At 39.8% G+C, this 25,752-nt stretch overlaps 1 protein-coding gene across 1 annotated transcript in view; it reads left to right on the top strand.

Moving 5' to 3' along the window:
* TOP1 (DNA topoisomerase I) overlaps positions 1-25,752 on the top strand; it is an 85,223-nt gene that overhangs the window by 6,778 nt on the left and 52,693 nt on the right. The window contains exon 3 of the mRNA XM_079783695.1: positions 24,294-24,396. Coding sequence (XP_079639821.1) covers positions 24,294-24,396 — 103 coding nt within the window. The remainder of the gene's footprint in view (positions 1-24,293; positions 24,397-25,752) is intronic.

The following is a 25,752-nucleotide window of genomic DNA, read 5'->3' as shown; positions in this document are numbered from 1 at the left end:
TTTTCATTTATCCATATGGTTAAAGTGACCAACTCAGCTTCCCGTGAAATAGTACTTCTTGGGAAAAAGAACCCCTTAAATAATAAAGCTGAGGTAGGTATGAGAATTTAAGTAGTGAACACCATGTTAACAGTTGTGTATAAGTCCAAGTTGAGAGATGAAAAAAATTTAGTCAGCAGACATTTCGGTAATGGCTCATAAGTCTAGCTAATGTTGAGTATTGAATTGTCTTGAACATGTTCTTTTGGAAGTGCTACTTGAAAATAAACCAGAGTCAGGGGTATGTTCACTAATGTCCATTAGATTAAGCCAAAAGGATCTTGGTAGAGGTCTTATACAAAGGATTAGCAGATACGCATCACAATAGGAGCAGACTTCAAATTTAATCAAAGGTAGGCCAGAGAATTTAATTTTGTAGAATAGAAACTACAGAATAGGGTCTAATTTTAAAGAGTCTTCCAAGATAAAGTCTTCAAAAGATAAACATCTTGCTCTGGCTGGTGTGGCTCAGTTGATGAGTGTTGTCCTGTGTATGAAAGGTTGCCAGTTTGATTCCTGGTCAAGGGCACAACCTGGGTTGCTGGCTCAATCCCTTGTAGGAGGCCTATAGGAGGCAGATGATTGATGTGCTCTCATATCAGTGTTTCCCTCTTCCTCTAAAAATCAATCAAGTAAAAAATATATAAACATTTTAGGAATGTATGGTTCTTAACGTATATGGGGGGAAAAACCTGTGGGAAAGTGAATATTAATATTGCATGGCTATATTGCCCTCAGTATGAGTTCAAAATAGGATTGGTTTTTTTAAAAATACATTTTTATTGATTTCAGAGAGGAAAGGAGAGGGGGAGAGAGAGAGAGAAGCATCAATGATGAGAGAATCATTAATTGGCTGCCTCTTGCACATTCCCTACTGGGGACCAAGCCCACAATCCGGGCATGTGCCCTGACCAGGAATCAAACTGTGACGTGACCTCCTGGTTCATAGGTCCACGCTCAACCACTGAACCACACCAGCTGGATAGGATTGGATTTTTAAAAGTCTGCAAAACTTTGACTGTTTCTCTGATTCAGAATGTTAATAATTTTGGGGGGATTGGGTGGGGCTGCCACCCCCCCCCCCACCTTCCCCACCCCCCCGCAAGTCAGGCAACCATGATATAGTGGAAAGGATAGAGACTCTGAGCCAAGGGGAAGTTAACCTCCAAGTCTTCGTTCTTCACCTGTGAATTGTCTAATACTTAACCTCACAAGATTGAGGATTAAAGAGCATGTGAGGATCACTGTAGAAAGGTAAAGCTTAGAACAAAATTTTTAGTTCCTTGTCAATCCTTAAAAAACCCCAAACATCTCTTTCAGAGATTGTGTTATTAGTCTTTTGTACAAAGGGAACTTCTTTAATTTCTTGAAATTTGGTATTGTGAGATTGTACCCAAGGGGAAGGGTCACTAGGGAGCCTGAGTATGTTACTATTGCTTTGAATCTGAGACAGGCTGGCTCAGGGTACAGACTTGCCTTGACTTTGTGGCCCTGTACAAATCACTTTTTACTGGTAAGTTAAATTACAGTTTAAGAATCTTTGGCAGTGAGTAACTTTCCCTCCTTTGAATTTGGGGATAGCACAAAAGGTTACTTAGTAAGCTAAGAATTTCATGTTTCATTGCAAATGGAAAATTTAAGTTGCTATATTCATTAATTCAAACATTCAGAAAGTAAATACTAGTAACGACTAGACACATGTAAACAAGATAAACCCATATGGCTCTCAGAACAAACATTTTGAAATTAGTCTGTTGTAGGTCTGTGCAGTCACTTTCTCCATTGAGATTTCAGCGGGACAAAGGCTCCTGTCATACCAGGGTGAATGGGGATGGAAGGTACTTTCTGGCAGTTAATGCTTTAGTGAACGAAAGTAATGTAGAGAGAGTAGTTCCCACTACTAGGAGGTTTCTTTTTCCTTAAAAAATTGGAAACCTAGGTTCTTAAATTTCCAAAGATGTTCAAACTCATAACTGTTTTAGAAAATCTTTTATTTTTTATTTTTAGGATGCCTATAAGCTCGTTAAACCTTTTCACATGTAATAGAAGAATAGTTTAAAGTTCTATACATTTATTTCTCAGTGTCTTTTTGTATCAGACACCTGTATTGAGTGAATTTTAGAATAGTAGTTTTCAGGTAGATTTGTCAGAGTGATTAGAAATGTAATAAAGAGTGTGAAATCACCATTTTTGTAAATTTGAGAAACTAAAATCTTAGGGATTAGACTCAGTACTTAAACTCCTGGGAAACTAATTTTATGAAACACTTTGAATATACTTACTATTATAATTCCTTCCTAACCATGCAGTATTTTGGTATGGACAATACACTAAAGCTGTTAAACTCAGGAAGGGTCATAATACATAGAGGTATTACCATATAGTGATTTGAGTACTGGAAAAGTGATTGAGAATAAATGTTAGACTTACTGTACCTTATTCTTACAAACAGTGTGTTTTCACAGGAATAGATGCAATGTCAGTAGTTCTTGCTATTTATTTAACATTAGAAATAAAGAAACAAGAGCCTCGGGGAATTGATCATACCTCAGAATCTGTTTCATAATTTTTCATGGTTTTGGTTAACCCAAAAGGAACCAAAAGAGGAGAGGATGAACACAAATTGACTAGTCTTTTAACTGCCATTTGTTACACTTCCAAACAAGAAGTTCTCCAAGGCCAGATACCCCAACTCTGTGAAATCTCCCTTAGCAGTGCAGAAGTCCTGGGCAGATGGGGTGGGCTCAGTGGAGGTTCAGCTGGTGATAGTTTGACGACAGTTATTACTTTTTCCCCTTAAAAATCAAATCACCTTCCTCCTTTGTGTGATATAAAAATAGGCATTTCAGCAGAACTAATCCTTTGTAGATGATAGCACCAACTACCCTAATCTCAGAATGTTGGGAAAGTTGTCTGTTAGCAGAAGCATGTTGTTTTCTCTGTGGGGAAATGGATTCAAGTTGGGCAAACAAGAAGTTAAAAATTTTCTCCTTGCCCTGGCTAGTTTGGATCAGTGGCTAGAGTGTTAGCCTGCAGACTGAAGGGTCGCAGGTTCGATTCTAGTCCAGGGCAAGTACCTCAGTTGCAGGCTCTATCTCTGGCCTAGGTTAGGATGCATGCGGGAGGCAACCAATAGGGAGGCAGCCAATCAATGTCTCTCTCTCACATCAATGTTTCCCTCCCTCCGACTCTCAAAATCAATGGGAACAATATCCTTGGATGAGGATTAACAAACAAAAAATTTGTTTTTTTCTCCTTATAGTCCTGAAAATACTATAGAACTCCTTTAGGATTTGAGCTAACTCTAGAATTGAGATGTCAGATAATCTTGAGCTCAAATTTTTAGGGAAATAGTTTTAAAGTTATAATACAATATGATGAAATGTATCCATAAGTGACTGAAAACATAGTAAAAGTGTTTGCATAGGTAAGACTGGAAGAACGTCAAGCAGAATCCAAACTGATTGCACATAGGTAAATATGTAGGCCAGTAGGTGCTATTGTACAAAAGTAGAAATACTTTGCTAAGTGCTTTTATTGAAAACATTTTGTTGTTTTTTTAAAGGTCTCCTCCAGCCACCCTATTTCCTGAAAATAAAGTTCAGTGTGCATTCTTTTCCCATAAATCTATGATCCTGTTTTGTTCTGTCCAAGTATTTCTTTTTACCTGGAGTGCCTCTTGGGTTTAAATTTGTATACCCAGGACTTCTCCAATTTATCACCTATTTTTAGGAAGGAAGGCAGTATTGTAAGCTCCTTAGAAATATCTCAGAGCCTGTTTTAGTATTGAAGGCATAGTCATAGATACTCTGTTTCCTTTCTAGTGATGTCTATCTGCAGTCACCACTTAACCCCATGCCAGAAGTGACCACTTTTCTCTGGCTTTCACGGAGTCCTTGTCCTGTTCCAGTTTTTCATTCTGGTCTGGAGAAATTTTCATGTCTTCTTACTTTATTAGGAAGTGGGCAAGAGTACTATCTCATTCTGTATGTTCAGTAAAGAGGCTTTCAACAAATGTTGTGAAATGGGAAACCTCAGCTGATTGAAGATCAAATGAGAAACATTGAGAACTTTCCACTAAATTTTCGTTGTAACATGTATAAGAATCACCTGGGAATGTTTAGTAAAAATACATATTCCTAGTCTTACGTCTCCAAGTTGATTCTGTAGTGAAGTGTACTGAGAAATCTGCATTTTAAATATATCTTAATAATCTTAGGTGACTGATTAATGTAGGTGATCATAAATGACCTTTGGATAAACTGATTTGTCTGGATTTTACTGTTGTAAATGGCTAAGATGGGTGTTTTGCCTCATTTGATTAAAGTACTCAATTGGTTGAGCTCTTAAGCTTATAGGATTTTTAAAAAAGGAACAGAACAGTATTTTCCAAAATAAGTTTATTAAAGCTTGATAATTATCCCACTCTAATTTAAATAAATATCTTCTACCTTTCGATGAGCATTTACCTAAATAGCAGATATTAACTGCCTTTGCAGCTGTTTACTATGTGTCTTGTCAGAATCTGAATCCTTTCTCCTACTTCCACGTTTAACAAGCCAGTATTTGATTCTGATGTCATCTTTTAGGATTGGGTGACTAAACGGAGCACAAAGTGAGAGGTTGTTTTCATGCTAATACTCCTAGGATGGTTAAGGTTGGGCTTTAGTGGAATGCTGAAGATCTAATCTTTGTAGGTCACTACCTTGAGATTAAGTTAGGGGTCTTTAAACTATTGATGGCAGTGATTGAAATGGGATGATTTGAATAGAGCAGTGATTCTTAAAGTGTGGTTTCCTGATCACCAGCATTAGCATTGTCTAGGAACTTGGAAATGCAGCCTCATAAATACCTACCTCTGGGAGTGGGGGCTCAGACATCTAGGTTTTAAGGAGTCAAGCAGGAGCTCTGATGCACACTAAGGTTACAGAACCAATGGAATAGAGTAAGATTTGAAGTTCTTTCTCCTGTTGAGCCTTACAAAGTCCACATGCTCCCCAGTGAAATATAACTTGGGTTCAACGCTTGTTAGCTGAGTGGCCTTGAGCAAGTCACAACTCTATCTTAGTTTTCTTATCTGTAAAAATAGGGATAATAGCTATGTCAGAGTCATTTGAAAGAGCACCTAGTACCTGGTCCTACTATTTCCCCAAAGTCAAATAATTGACAAGAATAAGATAAGTTGACTGATCAAAATAAGCTTCTGATCAAATTCTTTAGTCACAACATTTATATGATGCCTAGAACTAGTATTATAGTGATTCAGCCTCTTTAACCCTTTGCACTAGCTTGCTTTTTTTCTCGATTCCTTTATTCTACTCGGGATTTAATTTTTTAAATACCCCATATTTTACAAAGCGCGGCAGTAGAATTAAAAAACTGGAGTTTCTTTTCATACAAACTTATTTATTTGGATTTTTTTATATTTCAAATTATTGATACATTCAAAGAGTATAAAAAGAGCTGCTACCGATGTTAACCATGTATAGAGTCACACTCGACATCCGAGTGCAAAAGGTTAAGCAGTGTTCCTTGTTTTCTTTTTTCTTTTTTCACAAGGTGGATAGCTGGGCCTCAGTAGTCGTTGAGTACTTGTACTTCCTTATAATTATGAACTTGGAGTAATTCATAATGGGAGGAGGGTCCTCTGCAACATAAAAAGGAGCCAGTTACATAGCACCAGAAAGGCTTCTAAACAATGTGTGCTCAGGTTTCGTCTTTCTACACTTGTCCTCCAGAGACTGTCCTGTGCATGTAAAGCACCCTCCATAGTGGTACTCTAGACAATAAAGGCCCCAGGTTTGAATTAGTAGTAATAGGGTGTATGAAGCAACACTTCAACACACTTGACACCTTTATGGCTAGACACCTTGTGGACTTGTTGGCATTTTGAGGCCTATGTCCATTGGAAAACAGCAGCTTAAGCTGATCTGTGGATTTCTATGTAGTTTAGGCACAAGGTTTGTACTCACGTTCACGACTTCTCAGGCATTAAGGGCTCACTTAATTACAAGCAAAGGAGAACAAGTTGGCAGGAATGAACTTGTCCTAATTGAGCTGGTACATTTTCAGGTTAGACAAGTCCTTTTTCCCCTTTAAGTTCTGCCTCCTGGAAAAGCAGAAGCATTTTCAGTGCAGGGATGTGCTTGTGACTCACTACAAAAGAGTATATGAAATGCAAATGTCCTCTTAAGGGCCTTATACTACTTAATTACTTTAGGAGGCAAAAGTAAAAAATTCCAACTTTGTTTTCTATTTGAGAACAAAGATGTGTTGGTAAAATGGAATTTGTTTGCCATACTCCTGAAGCTTAAAATAATTGCTCTATCTAGGTTTAACTTTTACCTCGGTGGGCAGCACTCATTGAGGCTGTGATTCTCCAGGAGCCCGTGCAGCAGTGGCCTGCTTTTTGAGATGGCCACTTTAGCCAGGCAAACTTCTGGCTGGCCAAAAGGAACTACACAGCATGTAGAGCTTTGCCATGTAGGCAAAAGGCCTCTGTCTGGGGTCCAGCAGGGGAGTTGGTGTAGGCAGGGCGTTCAGGACAAAGGAGGTCTCAACTGGACTTTGTCAGCGGTGACCAGAGCAAAATCACACTACGTGGTACCTCCTTCTCCCTACCAGTAAAAGGAAGGTGTTGACCTGGATCCCAGTGCTTGTCAGTCAGCACCGATTGAAATAGAACTTTCACTGACAGTAGAACTTTCTGTCATGATGGAAATGTTCTGTACCTGTGGTGTCCCATATGGTAGCTGTTAGTCATATGAGACTGTTGAGCCCTTGAAATGTGACTAGTGTGGCCTAAGAGTTTTAATTTTTAAATTTTATTTTACTTAAGATTGAAATAGCTACACATGTGGCTGGTAACTACTATATTGGATAGCACAGCTCTAGATAAAATTTAGGTAAGAGCAGAGAGATTCAGGTTTATATTTTGCTTGGAATATGGATGGCTGGAGCTCTTGGAATTTAAAAATCCAAAACAGGTGTAAGTTTGGTGTGTTATAAGTTTGAATAACTTTCTTCCTTCTGTGTGCATACATTACCTTAGCTTGGGTGACATTCTAAGAGGACTTACGACTGGTAAGTTGTGTTTACTAAAGCAGTTGGAAGCCCAGATAGTTCTCCATTGTACTTTACCCCTTTAGTACTACACAAAGATGAACATTTAAGGCCTTTTGAATTGAATAAATTATCATTTTAGCAACCCTATGAGGTAGCCCATGTCTATTTTGTAGGTGACCAAACAGATTGACTTATATTTATATGCACCTTTATCCTCTAAAGTGAATAGATGGTATTTCATTTAAAATTGCAAGTTTTTAGCATGTTGCTATAACAAGAAGTTAAATATGTATTTGTTAAATTGTACTCAAGTAATGAGTGAATGACTATAAGGATAAAGGATCTAAGATTGTATAGGCAAGCAGACACACTCAAGAAGTTAACTCATCCAAGATGTTGCTGATAGTAAAAGCAGGTCAGAACTGGGCTTTACACCCAACCTGGGGTCTTCCTCTCATTTGCATGCTCTTAGTGAATGTAGGCTGCCTCTTACAAGTCATCTGGCCCACAGTTAGCTAGACAGCAGTAGCCTGATGGATCAAATGGGATTGTATCCTTGGCCACTGTGTGAACCACTGACATGGACATAGTCGGCCTCAACACCTTAAGTAAACTGTTTCAAGACCAGGAATTGATCCAGTTTCCTCCAGCTTTAGCTTCAAATTATGATCAGTTATTTTAGATTGGGAAGAAGAAAGGGAAAAGGAATGAAATAGCTGATAATTTGAATATTTACTGTCTCCACTTCACCTTTGAAGAAACTGAGGCTCAGAGGTTTATTTGGTTTAACTTTTGAAGAAACTGAGACTCAAGGCTGTGTGGCTTATACGTAATCCGCTGAGCTGGGCAGCTGATTAGGCCTATCTGATACCACAACCTGAGTTCTTAAATGTGACACAAAACAAGGTCAATGGGGGAGCCTGGGCGACTCAGTTGCCTCCTGGGAATTCTGGGTTAGTCTGATAATATATGAGTAGTGGAGCTACTACTCATATAGTATCAGCCTAAAGGCTCTCATTTCATAGAGCACTCGCCTTTACTTAGAATGGATCCTTACCAAACTACTACCATTCACTAGGAGGCTCTGCTGCACTTCAGTGTGTAATCCTTTCCCTCTTAAGGAAAGCTTGCCTGCCTGTGCAGCAAAGACCCCTGGATAATTTATTTTTTAGCCCTTCAGCTTGGAGCCAGTTATTCCAGAAATCAGCGAAACTTCTCTTTATCTAAGTACTCAAGAAAAAGGATCTTTTTGTTAACCAGGGATTAACTAACACCCCCCATTTCAGAAGGATCTTTGAAGTCTGTATACTTGACTAAGGAATTTCATCAGAGGTGGTTTAGCAGTATGTGAACAACTATGATGTTATTTCCACTTCAAGGGGGATAAATAACAAACTTAACCAGCTTGCTGCTTAAGAAGCAGAATTAGCAGTGGGCTCAGCTTTGGCCTTCCCTTTGCACTCATGTGACTTGACTTTCTCTAGTCCTGCAGAGCTGGAGTAGATTTTTAACCGCTAATTCAAGTTGATGAATGGCCGGCTGTTCATGAGCTGTTTGGAGGAAGGAGAGGGTTGGGAGCCAGGCTTATTCTGGATATTGGTTAGGAAAAAGATTGAGTCAGAGAGGCCTTATAGGTAAAGCAGGAAGGATATTTTCCACTCACACTGATTTGAGAAAGGCACCTCTCTCTATAGGGGACACAGGGGATAGTTTCTAGTCTATTAATTAGTGCAGTGTCCTGCAAACTGTGTCTCTTTTGTATAGCCCGTGAACTAAGAATGGTTTTTATAGTTTTTACTGGTTGGGGGGAAAATAAAATAAAATAAAGAATACTGTTAAATACACCTGAAACTAACAATGTTATATATCAATTACACTTCAATTTAAAAAAAGAGAATGTTATTTCATGACATGGAAAAATGATGTGAAATTCAAATTTCAGTGTACATAAATAAAGTTTTAGTGGAATGCAGCCATGCTCATTCATTTATATATAACCTGTGGCTGCTTTTGTGCCACACTGGCTGAGTTGGGTGCCTGCAACTGAGATCAAGTGTGCAGCAAAGCTTCAACTATTTACTACCTGTCCCTTTACAGAAAAATTTACTGACCCTTGAATTGGTAAGAAGTGCCAGTTGCTTACCTGATTGAGTGGTGCTTGTGTGTATCACTGGAGGTTCACTGCACTCCATATTATCTGGTAGCCTCTAGCTCCCAAAGGAATCTGTAAGCCAAGTGTCAAAAGAGGACTGTGAGCTTACAGCTCCATTAAGTCTTTATCCATTTTCTCTCTAGTCATTTTTCCAACCGAGTTCCACTAGCAGGACTCAAATTAACTGTTTCTGTCTAAGCATGACTCTGCCCTCTGATGCTCAAACAACAGAATTTCTATTCTAAAGAGCCTGACTACCCTGTTTCTTACCTAAGTTGGGGTAGCTGTGTAGATCTTGCTTCTCTTAAATAGGGGCTGGGAGAGTAGCAGGTGAAAACACCTCTTCCCTTCCTCAGTTGTAGAGAATCAATATTCTCAGCTGTAAATTAAAAATAAATCCTCAGGACTCAACATCTTGTGCCTGTCTTTTAAAGAACAGAGAGACATAATTGAGGTAGAAACATTAAAATGAAATCAGTAGCATGTTTATTATTGCACGTGGCTGGTATTTTTTATTATTGCTCAAAGTAACAAGAAACAACAAGGCAGGGGTCTTCAAAATATGATTCTGGACAATGTAGATTATAGTCACTTGGAGAGCATGTGGTAAAATGCACATATCTGGTACATACCAGGTCTCATACACTGGAAAGTTTGAGAACCACTGCTATTAAGCATTAAGAAAATTTTTTATCTTAATTTGTTTGAACTAAAAAATTTATATATATTTCAGAGAGGATGGGAGAGGAAGAGAGAGATAGAAACATCAGTGATGAGAGAGAATCATTGATTGGCTGCCTCCTGCACACCCTACACTGGGGATCAAGCCTGCAACCCAGGCATGTGCCCTGACTGGCAATTGAAACATGACCTCTTGGTTCATAGGTCGATGCTCAACCACTGAGTCATGCAGGCTGGGCTGACATAAAACAATTTTTAAAGGGCATAGAATTCTTGTTATTGGAAGTGTAGGAGGCCAGTGGAGGTCATTTTACAAATTAGAAAACTGAGACCAGAGCAGAGAAATGAATAACCTAGGATCCCATCAGGACATTATATAAAAGATTTGAACTTGTTCTAATGATGTCTTCTTGCTGTTAGTGGAATTGACTTTTAAAATATTAGCCCTAGCCACTTTGGCTCAGTGGATAGAGCATCTGCCTGCAGACCAAAGGGCCACATGTTCTATTCTGGTCAAGGGCAAGTACCTTGGTTGCAGGCTCCTCCCCTGGTCAGGGCTTGTGCAGGAGGCGACCAATCGATGTGTTTCTCTCTCATCGATGTTTCTCCCTGTCTTTCCCTCTCTCTTCCACTCTCTCTAAAAATCAATGGAAAAAATATCCTCGGATGAGGATTTTTTTAAAAAGTCATTTAGTTCTTGGCAAAAGTAACAGTGAGCAGCTTGTTCTGGCCTATAATTGTGTCTAGAAACATCAGTTCAGATCTTATGTTAGATAACATACTTATTTTTTAAGACAGTTTGGTGGTCCCTCACTTAAATTGTAAAAAAAAAAAATATATATATATATACAATTAATTGGTTCCTGGGAATGAGAACCATAAGAAGAAAAGAAGATGAACTTGAATTTCAGGAAAATAATGGAAGGAGTGGGATGGGAGAGAAGGTTGTTGTAAAGTAAATTAAAATAGGGTGCATATACTGGGAGGGGCTGGAAAGAAAGATTAAGGTAATTGTAGTGTTGTAAAAGCATAAAAGGAGCCAAAGAAATTTAAATATGGAAGTGTATTGGAAGAGATAACATCCCCTGACCATTTAACCTTTTTTGTGTGGGATTGAGGCTTAAAGCAAACAAATTGGCTGCTTCATGTGATGTCTTTTGCTTGTCAAGGCCCTTAGGACAACATCTGGCCACTAATCTCAGGGTTGCTGATGTTTTAGAAACCAAGGTAGGTTCTCAAATGTTTTTTAGTCCACTTGTGGCGTTTCTTCTTAATATATAGACACTTTGAAAAACGTGACAGGTTTTAGAAATTTGAAGTTGTGCTTCAGAGTTGATAAAAACAAAATTGAAAATGCTGTGCTTCTATCTTAGAGCAACTCTGAGTCTTTTAATGCAATGTACTTCTAAGTTTCTGATGTTGAAATTTTACCAAGCATTGAATATTAAGGAGAAAGACTTGAGCACTTTGCAAAATAATTGGCAACTTTTATGTGATTATGTATGACCCTTTCTTTGACTTGGCCTCCATAAATTCTTATTCTAACTGCAACATTAAACTCTGATTCTGGAACTTAAATGGGACCAACTCTAAGGAAATGGGCAGTTCTGGGAAATCCCTTTTCTCCCTCTCTTTTCTTTCTTTTTTTTTTTTTTTAATATATTTTATTGATTTTTTTACAGAGAGGAAGAGAGAGGGATAGAGAGTTAGAAACATTGATGAGAGAGAAACGAATCAGCTGCCTCTTGCACACCCCCTACTGGGGATGTGCCCGAAACCAAGGTACATGCCCTTGACAGGAATCGAACCTGGGACCCTTGAGTCCGCAGGCCGACGCTCTATCCACTGAGCCAAACCGGTTTCGGCTCTCCCTCTCTTTTCAAAGTTACTCATTGAACAGCTGCTGCTGTTGGGATGGGTATTAATGCTTTATTATGGAACTTCATGAGGGCAGACTTGGTATTGTTTTCTGCTATATTCCTACACTTATAACAATGTCTGGCCCAGAGTTGGCACTCAACAGGTATTTGAATGAACATTGTGAACCCAACTTCCTTAAGGAGAGAAGAAGAAATATTTATAGTTCCAGATGTCTTCTCAGCTGGGGGTTTTGTTTTATTAGCCTGAGAGTACTGTGTCCCTAATGGGTGAACCCTATTAGTTTTATAATGAACAGGTCAGGTCTGTCCATGACAAAGGGTCTTGTTTACATACAAAACACATTTGGGGAGAACAGATGATAATTTGGGCTTTGAAATTTGGAAATGTTACTAATTCCTTCTCTCATTCTTGAGTTTTAAGGTTTTTGTTGTTGTTTGTTTCGTTTTGTTAAGAGCTGAATCCTCCCAGCATTTTTCTTTTAAATTGTGGAGCTCTGAGCTTTTAGCCAGAACAGCCTCTGTCCTGCTTACTTTGAAAGGCTATTAACTATGCCCTGGAATTTTGGAAGTGTTCTCATTGAGAATCACTGTGAAATAGTGTTAAGTACTCTTCTGTGGACCACAAATTAAAGCCATTCACCATTAAGATGGACATAGACTAGGTTTCCTGGATTGAAAGTGGACCAACATAGGTAAGGTCTAAATTTAGACAGCTGTGCAGAGGAAGAGGGAAGGGTAGAATTCTTTCACCCTTCAACCCATCACCCTTCCAGTTACGGGCTTTCAGGCTTCCTGGCTGCTTTTAGTTTGGCATTAAGTTCCTGGGGAGATTTGCACACTCCTGATACTGACCACACTCCCGGGTGCCAATCTTTATCACAGAGACCAGCTTGTTATCTGTCCTAGACAAAAACAGTCTTATTTTAAAGTATAGAGTGTTAAGTAGAAATGTTGATTTTGTTTAAACTCCAGCTCCTGGGGATGTGGTATCCATGGGTTTGAAGGTCAGGGAGGAAGATGCAAGCATTTTTCCCAGTAGAAGTGATTTAACAATGAGCAGGTGATATCTTCTTTAGAAAATTAATTTCTTCACCCAGTGTTTTCACTTTCCTAATCAATGGTTGTGTATTTGTGTGTCAGAGATTAGCAGGAGTTATCATTGACAGAGTTGTGTTGTGAGTGCCTCTTTGGGAAATGCAGCTTTGGTTGAGTAATTCTGTTCCCCATCCTCCACACACGCCTTGATGACTGTCTTTGTAGGAGGAGCCCATCATATTACCCAGCTGCTTAAGTTTCAAAAACCTGTTGTCAAAAGTGTAAAGAGGTCTGGCTTAAAACATGGCAAAGAGCCCCTCCTTTATGCCAGAAAAGTGTCTCTCTGCTTTTGTTAAAAGGAAGCAAAAGCCTCTTCTCTCTTACTCTGATCTGATTGCCCCTAACCATTTAGAAGAATGGTGGAGTAACAAAATGCAAAAGAGCAAAGATTAGTTGATAAAATGATCAGTAATCTTTGCCATTCCTTAACCTTTCTCTCTTAAGGAAGTGTAAATGTTTATACTTGGGTTGAAGTGTGATTGCAATAGAGACCATGGGAGGAATAGGTTTGGCAGCATTATTTAGCTACCTACTGATTGCAGCTAAATTAATGCAAGTGTTTTTTTTTTATGTAGGAGGTGTAAACTGATTAGCAATGAATCCCTTAAAACCTATAGGTTTTTTAGGCTTCTGGTTATGATCGTAAGAGCAGGCCAAAGCTTTACTTCTTTCTTCACAAGTGCTTTTCTTTCCTGGGTTGGTGTATAGGAGAGAAAATCAGGCGGTCTTTTATCTGTGGTTGGCTGGTCGGGCAAGGTGAATGGGCCTGGTTGCTGTCCTAAATGCATGTATAGAACCTGACCCCCCCTAAGTTATTTGGAATAATTGGGTAGTCTCAGTTCAGTTCTATATAAATTAATCATTAAGAGGGTTCAGTAATAATTGTACTTTATTGACAGCTGTCAACATGTTTGTCATTTTGTAGAGATTAGTCAGGAATTCTACAACCATACACAAAGAATTTGACTTTTGAAATAAAATTCCTTAAGGTCACTTAAATATTCTGAGCTCTTTTTTTTCCATCGAGAGGAGAGGTCACAGTTATCAAATCAATGATGAACAAAGATTTGAAGCTTTTAATCACTGACCTATGCTGCTTCTTATAGACTCAATAGTTAAGTGACTTTTACCCAAGGTCACATAGTAAGTGGTAGATCAAGGATTTGAATTAGATCCTTTTCACTCTGTTGAACCAGCCGGCTTCCTTCAGAGGTCTTACAGCATCCTGTGCTACTCTGTACTGTCTCTAACCGACATTAGGGTGTAACCATGGTCTTTTGTGCTAACTGCATCACTCTCGAACATGTTTAACGAAGTGTTTTATGGACTTGACTTCCTTTTATGTTTGTGTCTGGTTCCCCTGTGGGGAGTGAACTCGCCACCTTATGCCTGGTTTGACACTGATTTTGGTGGCTACTTTGGGTTCCCTGTACCTGGTTTCCAAACCTGCAGCTTCATTGTCTTACTGGCATTATGCCAGATTACAGCGACTTTATAACAGCTGGATCAAATTTTGCTGGATTTATTTGCTACTGAACTTTATTATTCCTGGGTGTTTTATTTCTCATCTATCTTAGCAGAGAATTAGGACTCCAAAGCTATAAGAAGCATGAGTTTATCTGTGTCTTTTTAAAAGAAACTGCTTTGGGGAATACATGCCTCTAGAGAGTCAAACATAATATAATTTGGGGATTTCATTTCTTAATATGCTCCTGACAAAAATCAACTTGACCATTTCCTAGCTGGCAGGAAGTAGATCTGACTTAATTTTGCTCAGTCATGAGAAGATCAATTTTTTTTTTTTTTAGCAGCAGCAGTAATTATAGATAGTTGATTTTCATGGCTCATGGCCAAGGATGCCTTTCTCCTTCCCCTGTTTTGCTGACTCCCTCTTAACCTTTAGTAAGACTTAGCTCAAACACTGCCTCCTCCAGGGAGCCTCGGTTGACTCCTCACCGCCCTCTTAGATACAGGCTCTTTATTTTTTGTTCTCTGGTGCAATCAGGCTGTTTTCCCTTGTTATATTACTTTTCACTTGGAAACAAAGGAAGCAGTTAACCCATATTAATTTTGTTTTTACTCTTAAGACTTTTTTAAAAAATGCCTATAAATTAAATAATCCTGCTGCCTTCCTACCCTTACTGAAAAAATAACAGGGCAGGAAAGTAGAAAATTCTGGAATCTTGTAAGAGATGGAGGTAAATGACACCCACATGTTTCATGTCTAGACATTTGAGAAAATGCCTGTTACCTTCATAAAAAATTTTTCATAATTTCTAAATAATAGGAGCATCATGATGCAATAAAAACACTGTTACTTTAATGTCAATCACTTGACATTTGAGATTTTGGGAGTAGGAAAAGAATTTTAATCCGTTCCAGCAAGGCTAAAATTAAAACAGGTTTCTTCTGAGTTAATTTTCTCTGCCTTCATGTATATATAAATCATCTTAAGTTTTCTGCCTTAGAAGTGTATCTTCAAGTTAAATTCTTATATCTAAATTGCTGGGTCAAAAGAGAGTGTGTAAATTAGATTATTTTATTTTATTATTATTATTATTTTGGTTAACCCTCACCCGAGGATATTTTTCCATTGATTTTTTTTTTTTTTTTTTTTAGGGAGAGTGGAAGAGAGAGGGAAATACAGAGTGAAACATCAATATGAGAGAAACACATCGATTGGTTGACTCCTGCACGTGCCCTAACCAGGGCCCGGGCCGGGGAGGAGCCTGCAACCAAGGCATATGCCCTTGACTAGAATCGAACCCAGGACCCCTTAGTCTGCAAGCCAGTGCTCTATCCACTGAGCCAAAACAGCTAGGACTAAATTAGGTTTTTGGTTTTTTTTTAGATACTGTTAAATTCCCCCTCCATGGGGATTATATGAACTACCTGCACCTTTTCAGAGATGTTAAAAGGCAAAATTGTGTCTTAGATTTGATGAAATTGGTACCCCCCAGAGAGTTGTGAAACTAGAGGTAATACGAAAGTGTACTACTACCTTTTGCAGAGTACACACTAAATAAGGTGACAACTATTACTAATATTGTTTGTGAAATGGGGCTGATATTTCCTTACCATGAGAGTGGTAAGAAAATTGAATGTGGGATAATGTTTGTTAAATACTCTAGCACCGTGGTCGGCAGACTCCGGCTCGCGAGCCACATGCGGCTCTTTGGCCCCTTGAGTGTGGCTCTTCCACAAAATACCACGGCCTGGGCGAGTCTATTTTGAAGAAGTGGCGTTAGAAGAAGTTTAAGTTTAAAAAATTTGGCTCTCAAAAGAAATTTCAATCGTTGTACTGTTGATATTTGGCTCTGTTGACTAATGAGTTTGCCGACTACTGCTCTAGCATGGTCTGGCACCTATATTAGTGCCCTTTTTCTCTTGTGTGCCCTGGGCCCTGGCTGTTTGGGTTCCAATCTTAATTAGGACCTTCTTGGATTGTAAATTCATTGAGGGCAGAGTTCACGTCTGATAAGTCTTTAGCAGGGTACTTTGGATTTAAGAATATATTTTAAATGATTGTAAACGGAATTGGACCTCAGAATATAATTCTGAATTGAGTAGTAAAAAGTTTCCTTTTCTTTTGCATGTTAACCATCAAGTACTTGCATAATGTTAGCCAGCAACTGTTCCAGCACTCAGAGAAGACACTGATTGATACTTTCCTCTTTTGTCATTTGGAAATCTCTACTTAAAATCTTTGTTAGTCTCGAAGAACACTTTAGGTAACAACAACAAAAGATGTTGATTTCTATTCTCTCTTTTCATTACGGAGTAACTCACTTATCCAGTTAAGTTAAAATGAAAGAAATTAGTTGTTACATGTGTGTTGTCTTCTCAAGGCCTGCCTTATTTCAGGGGTCTTCCTCCCATAACTTCATCTCAAAAAATTTTTTTATTTTATAAATCTTTATTGTTCAGATTACAATTGTTTCTCCCCCCCCCCCCCCCATATCTCCCCACCACCCGGTTCCCACCCCCCCTCCCCCCCCACGTCCTCATCCATAGGTGTATGATTTTTGTCCAGTCTCTTCCCATACCCCCCACACAGACACCCCTTTCCCCCTGAGAATTATCAACCCACTCCCATTCTATGCCTCTGATTCTATTATGTTCACCGGTTTATTCTGTTCCTAAGATTTTTAATTCACTTGACTTTTAGGTTCACTTGTTGATAGATATATATTTGTTGTTCATAATTTTTATCTTCTTCTTCTTCCTCCTCTTAAAGAATACCTTTCAGCATTTCATATAATACTGGTTTGGTGGTGATGAACTCCTTTAGCTTTTTCTTGTCTGTGAAGCTCTTTATCTGCCCTTCAATTCTGAATGATAACTTTGCTGGGTAGAGTAGTCTTGGTTGTAGGTTCTTGCTATTCATCACTTTGAATATTTCTTGCCATTCCCATCTGGCCTGCATAGTTTCTGTTGAGAAATCAGCTGACAGTCGTATGGGTGCTCCCTTGTAGGTAACTAACTGTTTTTCTCTTGCTGCTTGTAAGATTCTCTCTTTGTCTTTTGCCCTTGGCATTTTAATTATGATGTGTCTTGGTGTGGTCCTCTTTGGATTCCTCTTGTTTGGGGTTCTGTGCGCTTCCTGAACCTGTAAGTCTATTTCTTTCACCAGGTGGGGGAAGTTTTCTGTCATTATTTCTTCAAATAGGTTTTCAGCATCTTGCTCTCTCTCTTCTTCTGGTACCCCCATAATTCTGATGTTGGTACGCTTGAAGTTGTCCCAGAGGCTTCTTACACTATCTTCAACTTTCTGAATTCTCTTCTCTTCTTGCTTCTCTGGAGGAGTGTCCTTTGCCTCTTTGTATTCCAAATCTTTGAGTTGATTCTTGCGATCCTCTAGTCTGCTGTTGGGTCTCTGTATAATATTTTTTATTTCAGTCAGTGTATGTTTAATTTCTAGTTGGTCCTTTTTCATATCCTCGAGGGTCTCATTAAATTTATCGGCCTTTTCCATGAAATTCTTGAAAAACCTTATAACTGTGGTTTTGAACTCTATGTCCAGTCGCCTGTTCTCCTCCATTTCTTTCGTTTGGGATCTGTTTCCTTGCCTCCTCATTTTCACTGCTTCCCTGAGTTGGTAGGGTAGCTTTGTGTACTAGGTGTCCTGTTGATTCAACGGGTCAGCCTCCCAGTTACCTGAGGTGGACACTCTTGGTACTTGTGTACTGTGTGTCCCCCAGCAGGAGCTACAGCAAGAACTAGTTTTCTCCTCCTTTGCTTGGGCGGTTTTGGAGCAGTCTGACTGGAGCTGCAGTTAATTTGGTTAAGCTGCCACAGAACAGGACATTTATATGTAAAAGCCGCTGTGTGGAGTCTGGGCGGGTTTGTAGAATGTGCAGGGCGGGGTCTCAGGAGGGGCGGGGTCTCAGGGCGTCCGTCACTAGGCTGGGGCGTGGCAACCGGCGATGGCTGCCGTGAGCCCTCTCTGCCTTTCTGTGTTTCCAAGTCCCCGTGTCCCGTGCTCCAGCGCAGCAAACCCTGATTGCTGGGCGCACCTCTGCAAAAACGTCACTCTCACTTTCCGACCCGATGGCCGAGAGTCCAGCTTCTCCCCGTAGGCGTCTGGGTCCCCCGCGTGTCCCCAGAAACTGGATTTCAGAGTGATCGGGAGCTTGTCTTCCTGTGGGTTGAAGAAAAGCCGCGCGCCCAGTCGCCTGCCAACAACCCGCTTCGCGCGCCTCCGTACCTCAGCTTTTCAGCGTTTGTGCTCCTTTCTCTCCTTAGTTGTAAATCTGCCACTCAGCCAGCTTTCCCTGGGTGGTAGACGTTTTGTCTTTTAGTTGTAGTTTTGAAATTGTTGTGCGAGGCAGCAGTTCAGTTGTTTAACTTTGCCGCCATCTTGGTTCCTCTTCATCTCAAATTTTTGAATGCTAGGATTTGAAACATTTGTTATTAGGTGACCTGAATTCACAATGAATGAGGTTTCCTGGTGATTTAATATACAGTGGTTTTCATCTTTCATTTCTAAATCTGTTAGTCAAGTTCAGTATAGTTCTCTTTGCATTTAACTGATACTTGAAGTGGCAAGTCCTTTCTCCAAAACATTTTAACAGTATGTATTCTTAGATGAATTTCAGTTAAGGGGAAAGGGTATGTACTAAAAGTAATCTTCAAGGCCATTAGTAAGCTGTCTACAAATATTTTCACCATCCTATCTAATAATAGACAAATATGCAAATTGACCATACCTCTGACACGCCCACAAGCCACACCCACCATCCAATCAGAGCGAGTATGCAAATTAATCCAAACCAAGATGGCTACAGCCACAGAGAGCAAGGTTTCCTAGGTAACAGAGGAAGCCAAGCTTTCCGCCTGCCCTTGCCAGGCCTAAGCCTCCACTCAAGCTACAAAGTTTCAATTATAGAAGGTAAACAAATTCAAACAAATGGCAACAGAATGGAGCTTGAGAGAGCAGGCCAGGGTTGCCGCCGGCAACAGGGGAAGCAAAGCTTTCCGCACACCCTGGCCGGGCCCACCCGCTTAAGGCAACAAAGTTTCAATTATAACCCCAACAGAAATGGCTGCCGGCCTCGGAGGGAGCCCCAGGCTTGGCTCCGCTCCAGGCTACAAAGTTTCAATTGTAGAAGGAAAATAAATTCCAGATACCAGGGCCTCCGCTTGGGTTGCCAGGGGGCGTGGCCGGCCTGCAAACCACCACAGGCCCCTCGCTCAGGCTGCCCCACACCCCAAGAGAACCCCCACCTGATCTGGGACACCCTTCAGGGCAAACCAGCTGGCCCCCACCCCTGTACCAGGCCTCTGTCCTATCTAATAAAAGAGTGTAATATGCAGATTGATCATCACTGCAACACACAATATAGCTGCCCCCATGTGGTCAAAGATCCTGCCCCCATGTGGACACAAGATGGCCACCACAAGATGGCCAGCAGGAGAGGGCAGTTGGGAGGCACCCAGCCTGCAAGGGAGGGCAGTTGAGAGGGACCAGGCCTGCAAGGGAGGGCAGTTGGAGGTGATCAACCCTGCAGGAGAGGGCAGTTAGGGGTGACCAGGCTGGCAGAGGAGGGAAGTTGGGGGCAAACAGGCTGGCAGCAGAGTGGTTAGGGGGTGATAGGCTGGCAGGCAGAAGCAGTTAGGGGCAATCAGGAAGGCAGGCAGGCAAGCAGTTGGGAGCCAGCAGTCCTGGATTGTGAGAGGGATGTCCGACTGCCTGTTTAGGCCCGATCCCACTGGGTCCCATATTGGAGAGGGTACAGGCTGGGCTGAGGGACAACCCCCCTCCATGCACGAATTTCGTGCACTGGGCCTCTAGTGAGGGATATAGATCCATATGCCCTATTGGCTTCACTTTTTTACTTACTGGCTTCTCTTCTGACCAACATCTTTAGTTAGATGTCGCACTGTTACCTTAAATACAATATGACTTCAGTTAGTTGCATTATTTCTCCAGTCTTTTTCTTTCTCCCCACCTTTTGTCTGCACGGCTTTCCAGTGTCTTCAGAGCCACTTTGTTCTCCTTTTTACAGGGACCCAAAGTCTTTGAGCCTTTGACTCTTCTGGATTTATTTATTACACATAGCCAGTGAGTTCCTGAAACTGAGTTCTAATTCCAGTTTTCTTAACATGTTTTTTTGCATTTCTTTCTTCCTTCGCAACCCTGCTGCTCTCACTTTTTTCTAGACTTCAAAAATAATCAGCTAGTTACTCTGCTTTTACCTTTCTACCCACTCTGTCCTCCAATTAATCTTTCTTAAGTATGGCTTTTATTTTGTGTGTTGTTTTTTTTTGTTGTTGTTTTTTTTCCTTTTCTGCTTGAAGTGGCTCCTTGTTATCCTTAGAGTAGGACACCCTGACTCTTGGGTTAATTTTATCTATCAGATTGTATCTCTTTCTACTCCTTAACGCAAATCGGCTCTTGGGTAGTCTTCTCTTTGATATGTTCTCTTATATAATGAGGAAAAAATACCAGATTAGAAGGGAAGAAGGTTAAACTTTTTATTATGAAAAGTTTCAAGCATATATGGCAGTAGAGAGAGTAATGAACTCCTGTGTATCATATCTGCCCACTTCAGTAACTCTCAACCTTTTGCCAATCTTGTTTTATCCATCTCCGTATCTCTTCCCCACTCCTGTTTTTTACTTGCAGGTATTTGAAACCTACCTAGAATTACTTTTAATCTATTTTTTATTTAATTCCCTTATTCTTTAAATTTAGTGCTTTTTAGTGAATTAAACTATACTAGTACTTGACAAAGTAAAAAATTACAGCTTGGTAATTTTAAAAATAGCTTTATTACAAAAGTGATTCATATGGGGAAAAGATTGGAAAATAAGACAAAGTGTATACCAAAAATCAACTTGCTCAGAAAGTCACTACCCAAAGATAACTACTTTTAACATTTTGGCATCTGTCTTTTTTTTTTTTTTAACTTCTTTATTGATTAAGGTATTACATATGTGTCCTTATTCCCCCATTACCCCCCCAACCCCCCATTCATGCCCTCACCCCCCTGTTGTCTGTGTCCATTGGTTAGGCTTATATGCATGCATACAAGTCCTTTGGTTGATACCTCCCCCTTAGCCCCACCCTCCCCTACCTTCCCTGAGTTTTGATGTTAGCATCTGTCTTCTAATCTTTTTCTTACAAGTTTGTTTTTGTGTTTGTTGAATTATACAAAAGAGTAAAAAAAGATATGTCCCTGCCATACTCTTGGGCCATAATAGCAGGTCATAATATTCTGTTTCCTGTTTGCTAAATCTGGCCCATAAACAAAATCAAACAATACAGACATCATTCCAGGTTGTACTGCTGGTGGCATGTTTTGTCATTATTATGATTTTAACCATAAGTGCTTAGTTTATAGCAGAAATAATTGGGGTTTTTATTACTGTCAGGTATTAGGGGCCACCAACTTGGTACATTAGATTGACTCAGCATTTTAAAATTTTAGACTTGAGACTTTTAGAAGTTGGAGTCTTCTGTGTGTGTAGCATGGAGGATTACGTTCAAGTCCTGCTTCTGATACCATATGATTTTATTCTTCTCATCTCTGTGGGATGAGACATTCTTATAGGTAAGGGTACGATCATGTAAATTTCTGTTCCCATAGGGCCTGGCACAAAATACTTAGTGGATTATTCCAAATGTAGCTTCTTTTTGCCACGTTTTGGGAGCCAGGAATGGGATGAACACACACATTGCCTATCCATTATTAATCTATTCCTACGAAATATGCTACCTCAAAATTTAGCAGCTTAAAACAACGAACACTTGTTTTCTCACACAGTTTCTGTGATCCAAGAATCCAGGAGCAGCTTAGCTGGGTGGTTCAGCTCAGGGTGTTTGTGAAGTTGGAGTTATCTAAAGGCTTAACTGAGACTGGGGGGGGCCTACTCCAAGATGGTTCACCCACATGGCTATTGTTGGAAGTTTCAAGTCCTCACCATGTGGGCTTCTCCATAGGCTGCTTAAGTGTTGTAACAATATGGCAGCTGGCTTCCCTCAGAGCAAGAAGAAAAATCCAGTGCCTTCTATGACCTGGTGTCAGAAGTTACATACCAACATTTCCACTTTATCCTGTTTTTTTAGGAGTGAATCTCAAGTCTAGTCTACTCAAGAAGGAAATTAGGCCACACCTATTGAAAGGAAGAGTATCAAAAATCTGTTAGACATATTTTAAAATCGCCACACATGTGTTATGTACATAAACTTCCAATTGATGAATATTTAACTTTGGGGTGACCTGACCCCAATGAACCTCATTTTTAGTAGGCGCTTGGATTAATTCTGATACACCCTATAATTTTGAGATTTACTCACTTAAATAAGTGGAGAGAGAGAACCCTGTTCATGGATTAAAAGACATGAGAGTGTTTCCAAATTGTCCTATGAACACAGTTCCCAGCTGGCCTTTTCTTTTTTTAAAGAAATTGACAAAATGAATCTAAAACTTTTATAAAAATGCAGAAGACATAGAATAGCCGAAACTACTTTTAAAAGAATAAAACTAAATTTAGTACTGAATATTACCTGATTTCAAAACTTCCTATGAAAAAGAACCTTACTGTGAAGTTATAGTAGTAGATAGTGTCTGTGTAAGGTTAGGATAGAGTTGAGAAATAGACCTGTGATTATAAGGTCACTTCATTTTTAATAAAGAGGTCAAGGCAATTCAATGGGGAAAGGGCTATCTTTTCAAAAAATAGTGAAAGAGCAACTGGATATCTTTATAGATTAAAAAATGTGCCCTGTGTGTCCCTTACCTCTGTAAAACTCTTAGAAAAAACCTATTCACAATATATATAGCTAACCAAAAAAGTCGTAATCCAGAATGTATAAAGAACTCTTACAACTCAGTAATAAGAAGACAAATATTTTTAAAATGGGGGAGAGATTTGAAGATATACTACATTAAAGAAGAAATATGAGTGGCCAATAAACACATGAGAAGATACTCATCATTTAATAGAATCTTGCAAGGAAAATTTCGCAAATCAGCCCAGACAAGGCCTCCCATTACCCTGCCTCTAAAACCAAGACGTGTTACAAATGCCATTAGATTCCTGTCATAGTGCTTTTAAAAAATATATCCTATCTAATAAAGAGGGAATATGCTAATTGACCATCACACCCTCACAAAGATGGCAGCGCCCACAGCCGATAAGGAGGGAGTATGCTAATTGACTGCCACGCCCTCAAAGATGGTGACGCCCACAGCCGCAAGATGGCGGTGCCCAGGGCTGGCCTGAGGCGCAGGTAACCAGGGACAGCAGAGGCTTGCAGCAGAGGTGTGATGGGGGTGTCGCCTTCCCTGATCGCCGGGTTGCCTCCCGCCCCTGAGAGATCCCAGACTGTGAGAGGGGGCAGGCTGGGCTGTGGGACTCCTCCCCGCTCCAGTGCATGAATTTTCATGCACCGGGCCTCTAGTATATATATATTTATTGATTTCAAAGAGGAAGGGAGAGAGAAAGAGAGAAACATCAGCGATGAGAAAGAATCATTGATTGCCTCCTGCACACCCCCCACTGGGGATAGAGCCTGCAACCTGGGCATGTGCCCTTAACCAGAATAAAACCTGGGACCCTTCATTCCACAGTCCGACACTCCATCCACTGAGCCAAACTGGCTAGGGCTGTGCTTTTTTTTTTTTTTTTTTTTAATCCTCACCCAAGGACATGCTTAGAGAAAGGAAGGGTGGCGGGGAGAAGAAAATCGGTGTGAGAGAAAAACATTGATGAGTTGCCTTCCATACGTGCCCTGAACAGGGATGGAACCTTTCAGTGCACAGGATGAAGCTTGAGCCACTCTAGCCGGGTTTCTTCTTGACCAGCCTGTTAAGGTAGGCAGGCAGGAGAGAACTCATGACTCCTCTTAACTGACTCATCTCTTATGGTTGCAGATTCTCATAAACACAAAGATAAACACAAAGATCGGGAACACCGGCACAAAGAGCACAAGAAGGACAAGGAGAAGGACCGAGAAAAGTCCAAGCATAGCAACAGGTAAGGGTTGAACCAGCAAATCCTTCATTCCTCAGCCGGTTGGCTGTGGCTTGGCTCACCTAGAATAGGCCTTAACTTGAGCTTACAGGTAGACATCCTGGATAGCAAAGTAAGCAGAGACTATTTGATTCGAGTTTTTAAGAGGATAGCCTTGATAATTCAGGCTTTACTGGTGATGCCATTGTTCAGATCAGGAAGTGTAGGCAAGTGTAGTGAATTTTCATTCAATATATACTTCATTAAAAGTGTAATTTTTAAGTAAGTCAGGTATAGATTTATTGTAGTATAATGGCATTTAATCAAGTATCCAGAGAGCTTGTCTTGATTAAAGGTGACTAGATTGGAGACATGATCTATTTTTTTCTTCTTTCTATACTTTTAAAAGGGTATAAATTAAAAATTCTTAACTTGGGTTTCCATGGTCTGTGAGCTCCTGAAATCATATGCAAAAGATTGAATATATGAGATTCTCCTGGAGAGGGCATTCCTAGCTTTCATCGGGTTATCAGAGGAATTCAGCTCTTACAAAAGCTTACCAATATAAATGAAACTCAGTAGTGCTGTCCTCTGGGATCCAAGCCTCAGAAATATGTTTTCTTGTTTGTTTTGCTCCCATTCTTTTGGTGTAGGAGGCAAGTAGTTAAGCTCAAAGATGTGTAGGGTATCTTTGGATATAGTACTACTTGTTGAATATGAGGACTTATGCTTCTATTTTGAGTTAAAGGCAGTTGGTGAGAAAGTTGTATGGTATTCCCATGGTAGCTTAAGTTTTGTTAGAAGGGAATATAAAGATTAAACATTTATTAGAACTAGTGCCTCCAGCCTAGAATCTCTTAGACCTACACTTGGTTCTTGAACAACTTGTTGGTCCACTTATATGCTTTTTTTTTTCAATAAATACTGTAAATGTATTTTCTTTATAACATTTTCATTTCTCTGGGGATTACTTTATTATAAGAATACAGTATATAATGCATATAACATACAAAATATGTGCTAATTGACTGTTCATGTTATTGATAAGGCTTTCAGTCAACAGTAGGCTAATTAGTAGTTCAGTTTTTGTGGAATCAAAAATTACACGTGGATTTTTGACTATGCATGGGGTGGAAGGTTGGCACCCCTACCACCTCATTGTTCAAGGGTCAATTATACTTAATTAGCTTGGTTTATTGGCTCTAGACAAGTTAAAGTGAGAATTGCTTTTAAGGTCTGTTCTTTTTATGAATCGTTAAAATTTAAAAATACTTTTAATTCTTTTTATGAATATGTTTCTGAACCATTAAAATAAGTAGGTTAATTTTCTCTAGTGGGAATATTTCTTCATGAATCATCTACCACTTCTGCAGCCTTTTT

This window comes from Cnephaeus nilssonii, assembly GCF_951640355.1.
Source record: "Cnephaeus nilssonii genome assembly, chromosome: 11".
Taxonomy (NCBI): domain Eukaryota; kingdom Metazoa; phylum Chordata; class Mammalia; order Chiroptera; family Vespertilionidae; genus Cnephaeus; species Cnephaeus nilssonii.
The sequence above is the reverse complement of the archived record's forward strand: the minus strand, read 5'-3'. Positions and strand labels throughout refer to the sequence as shown.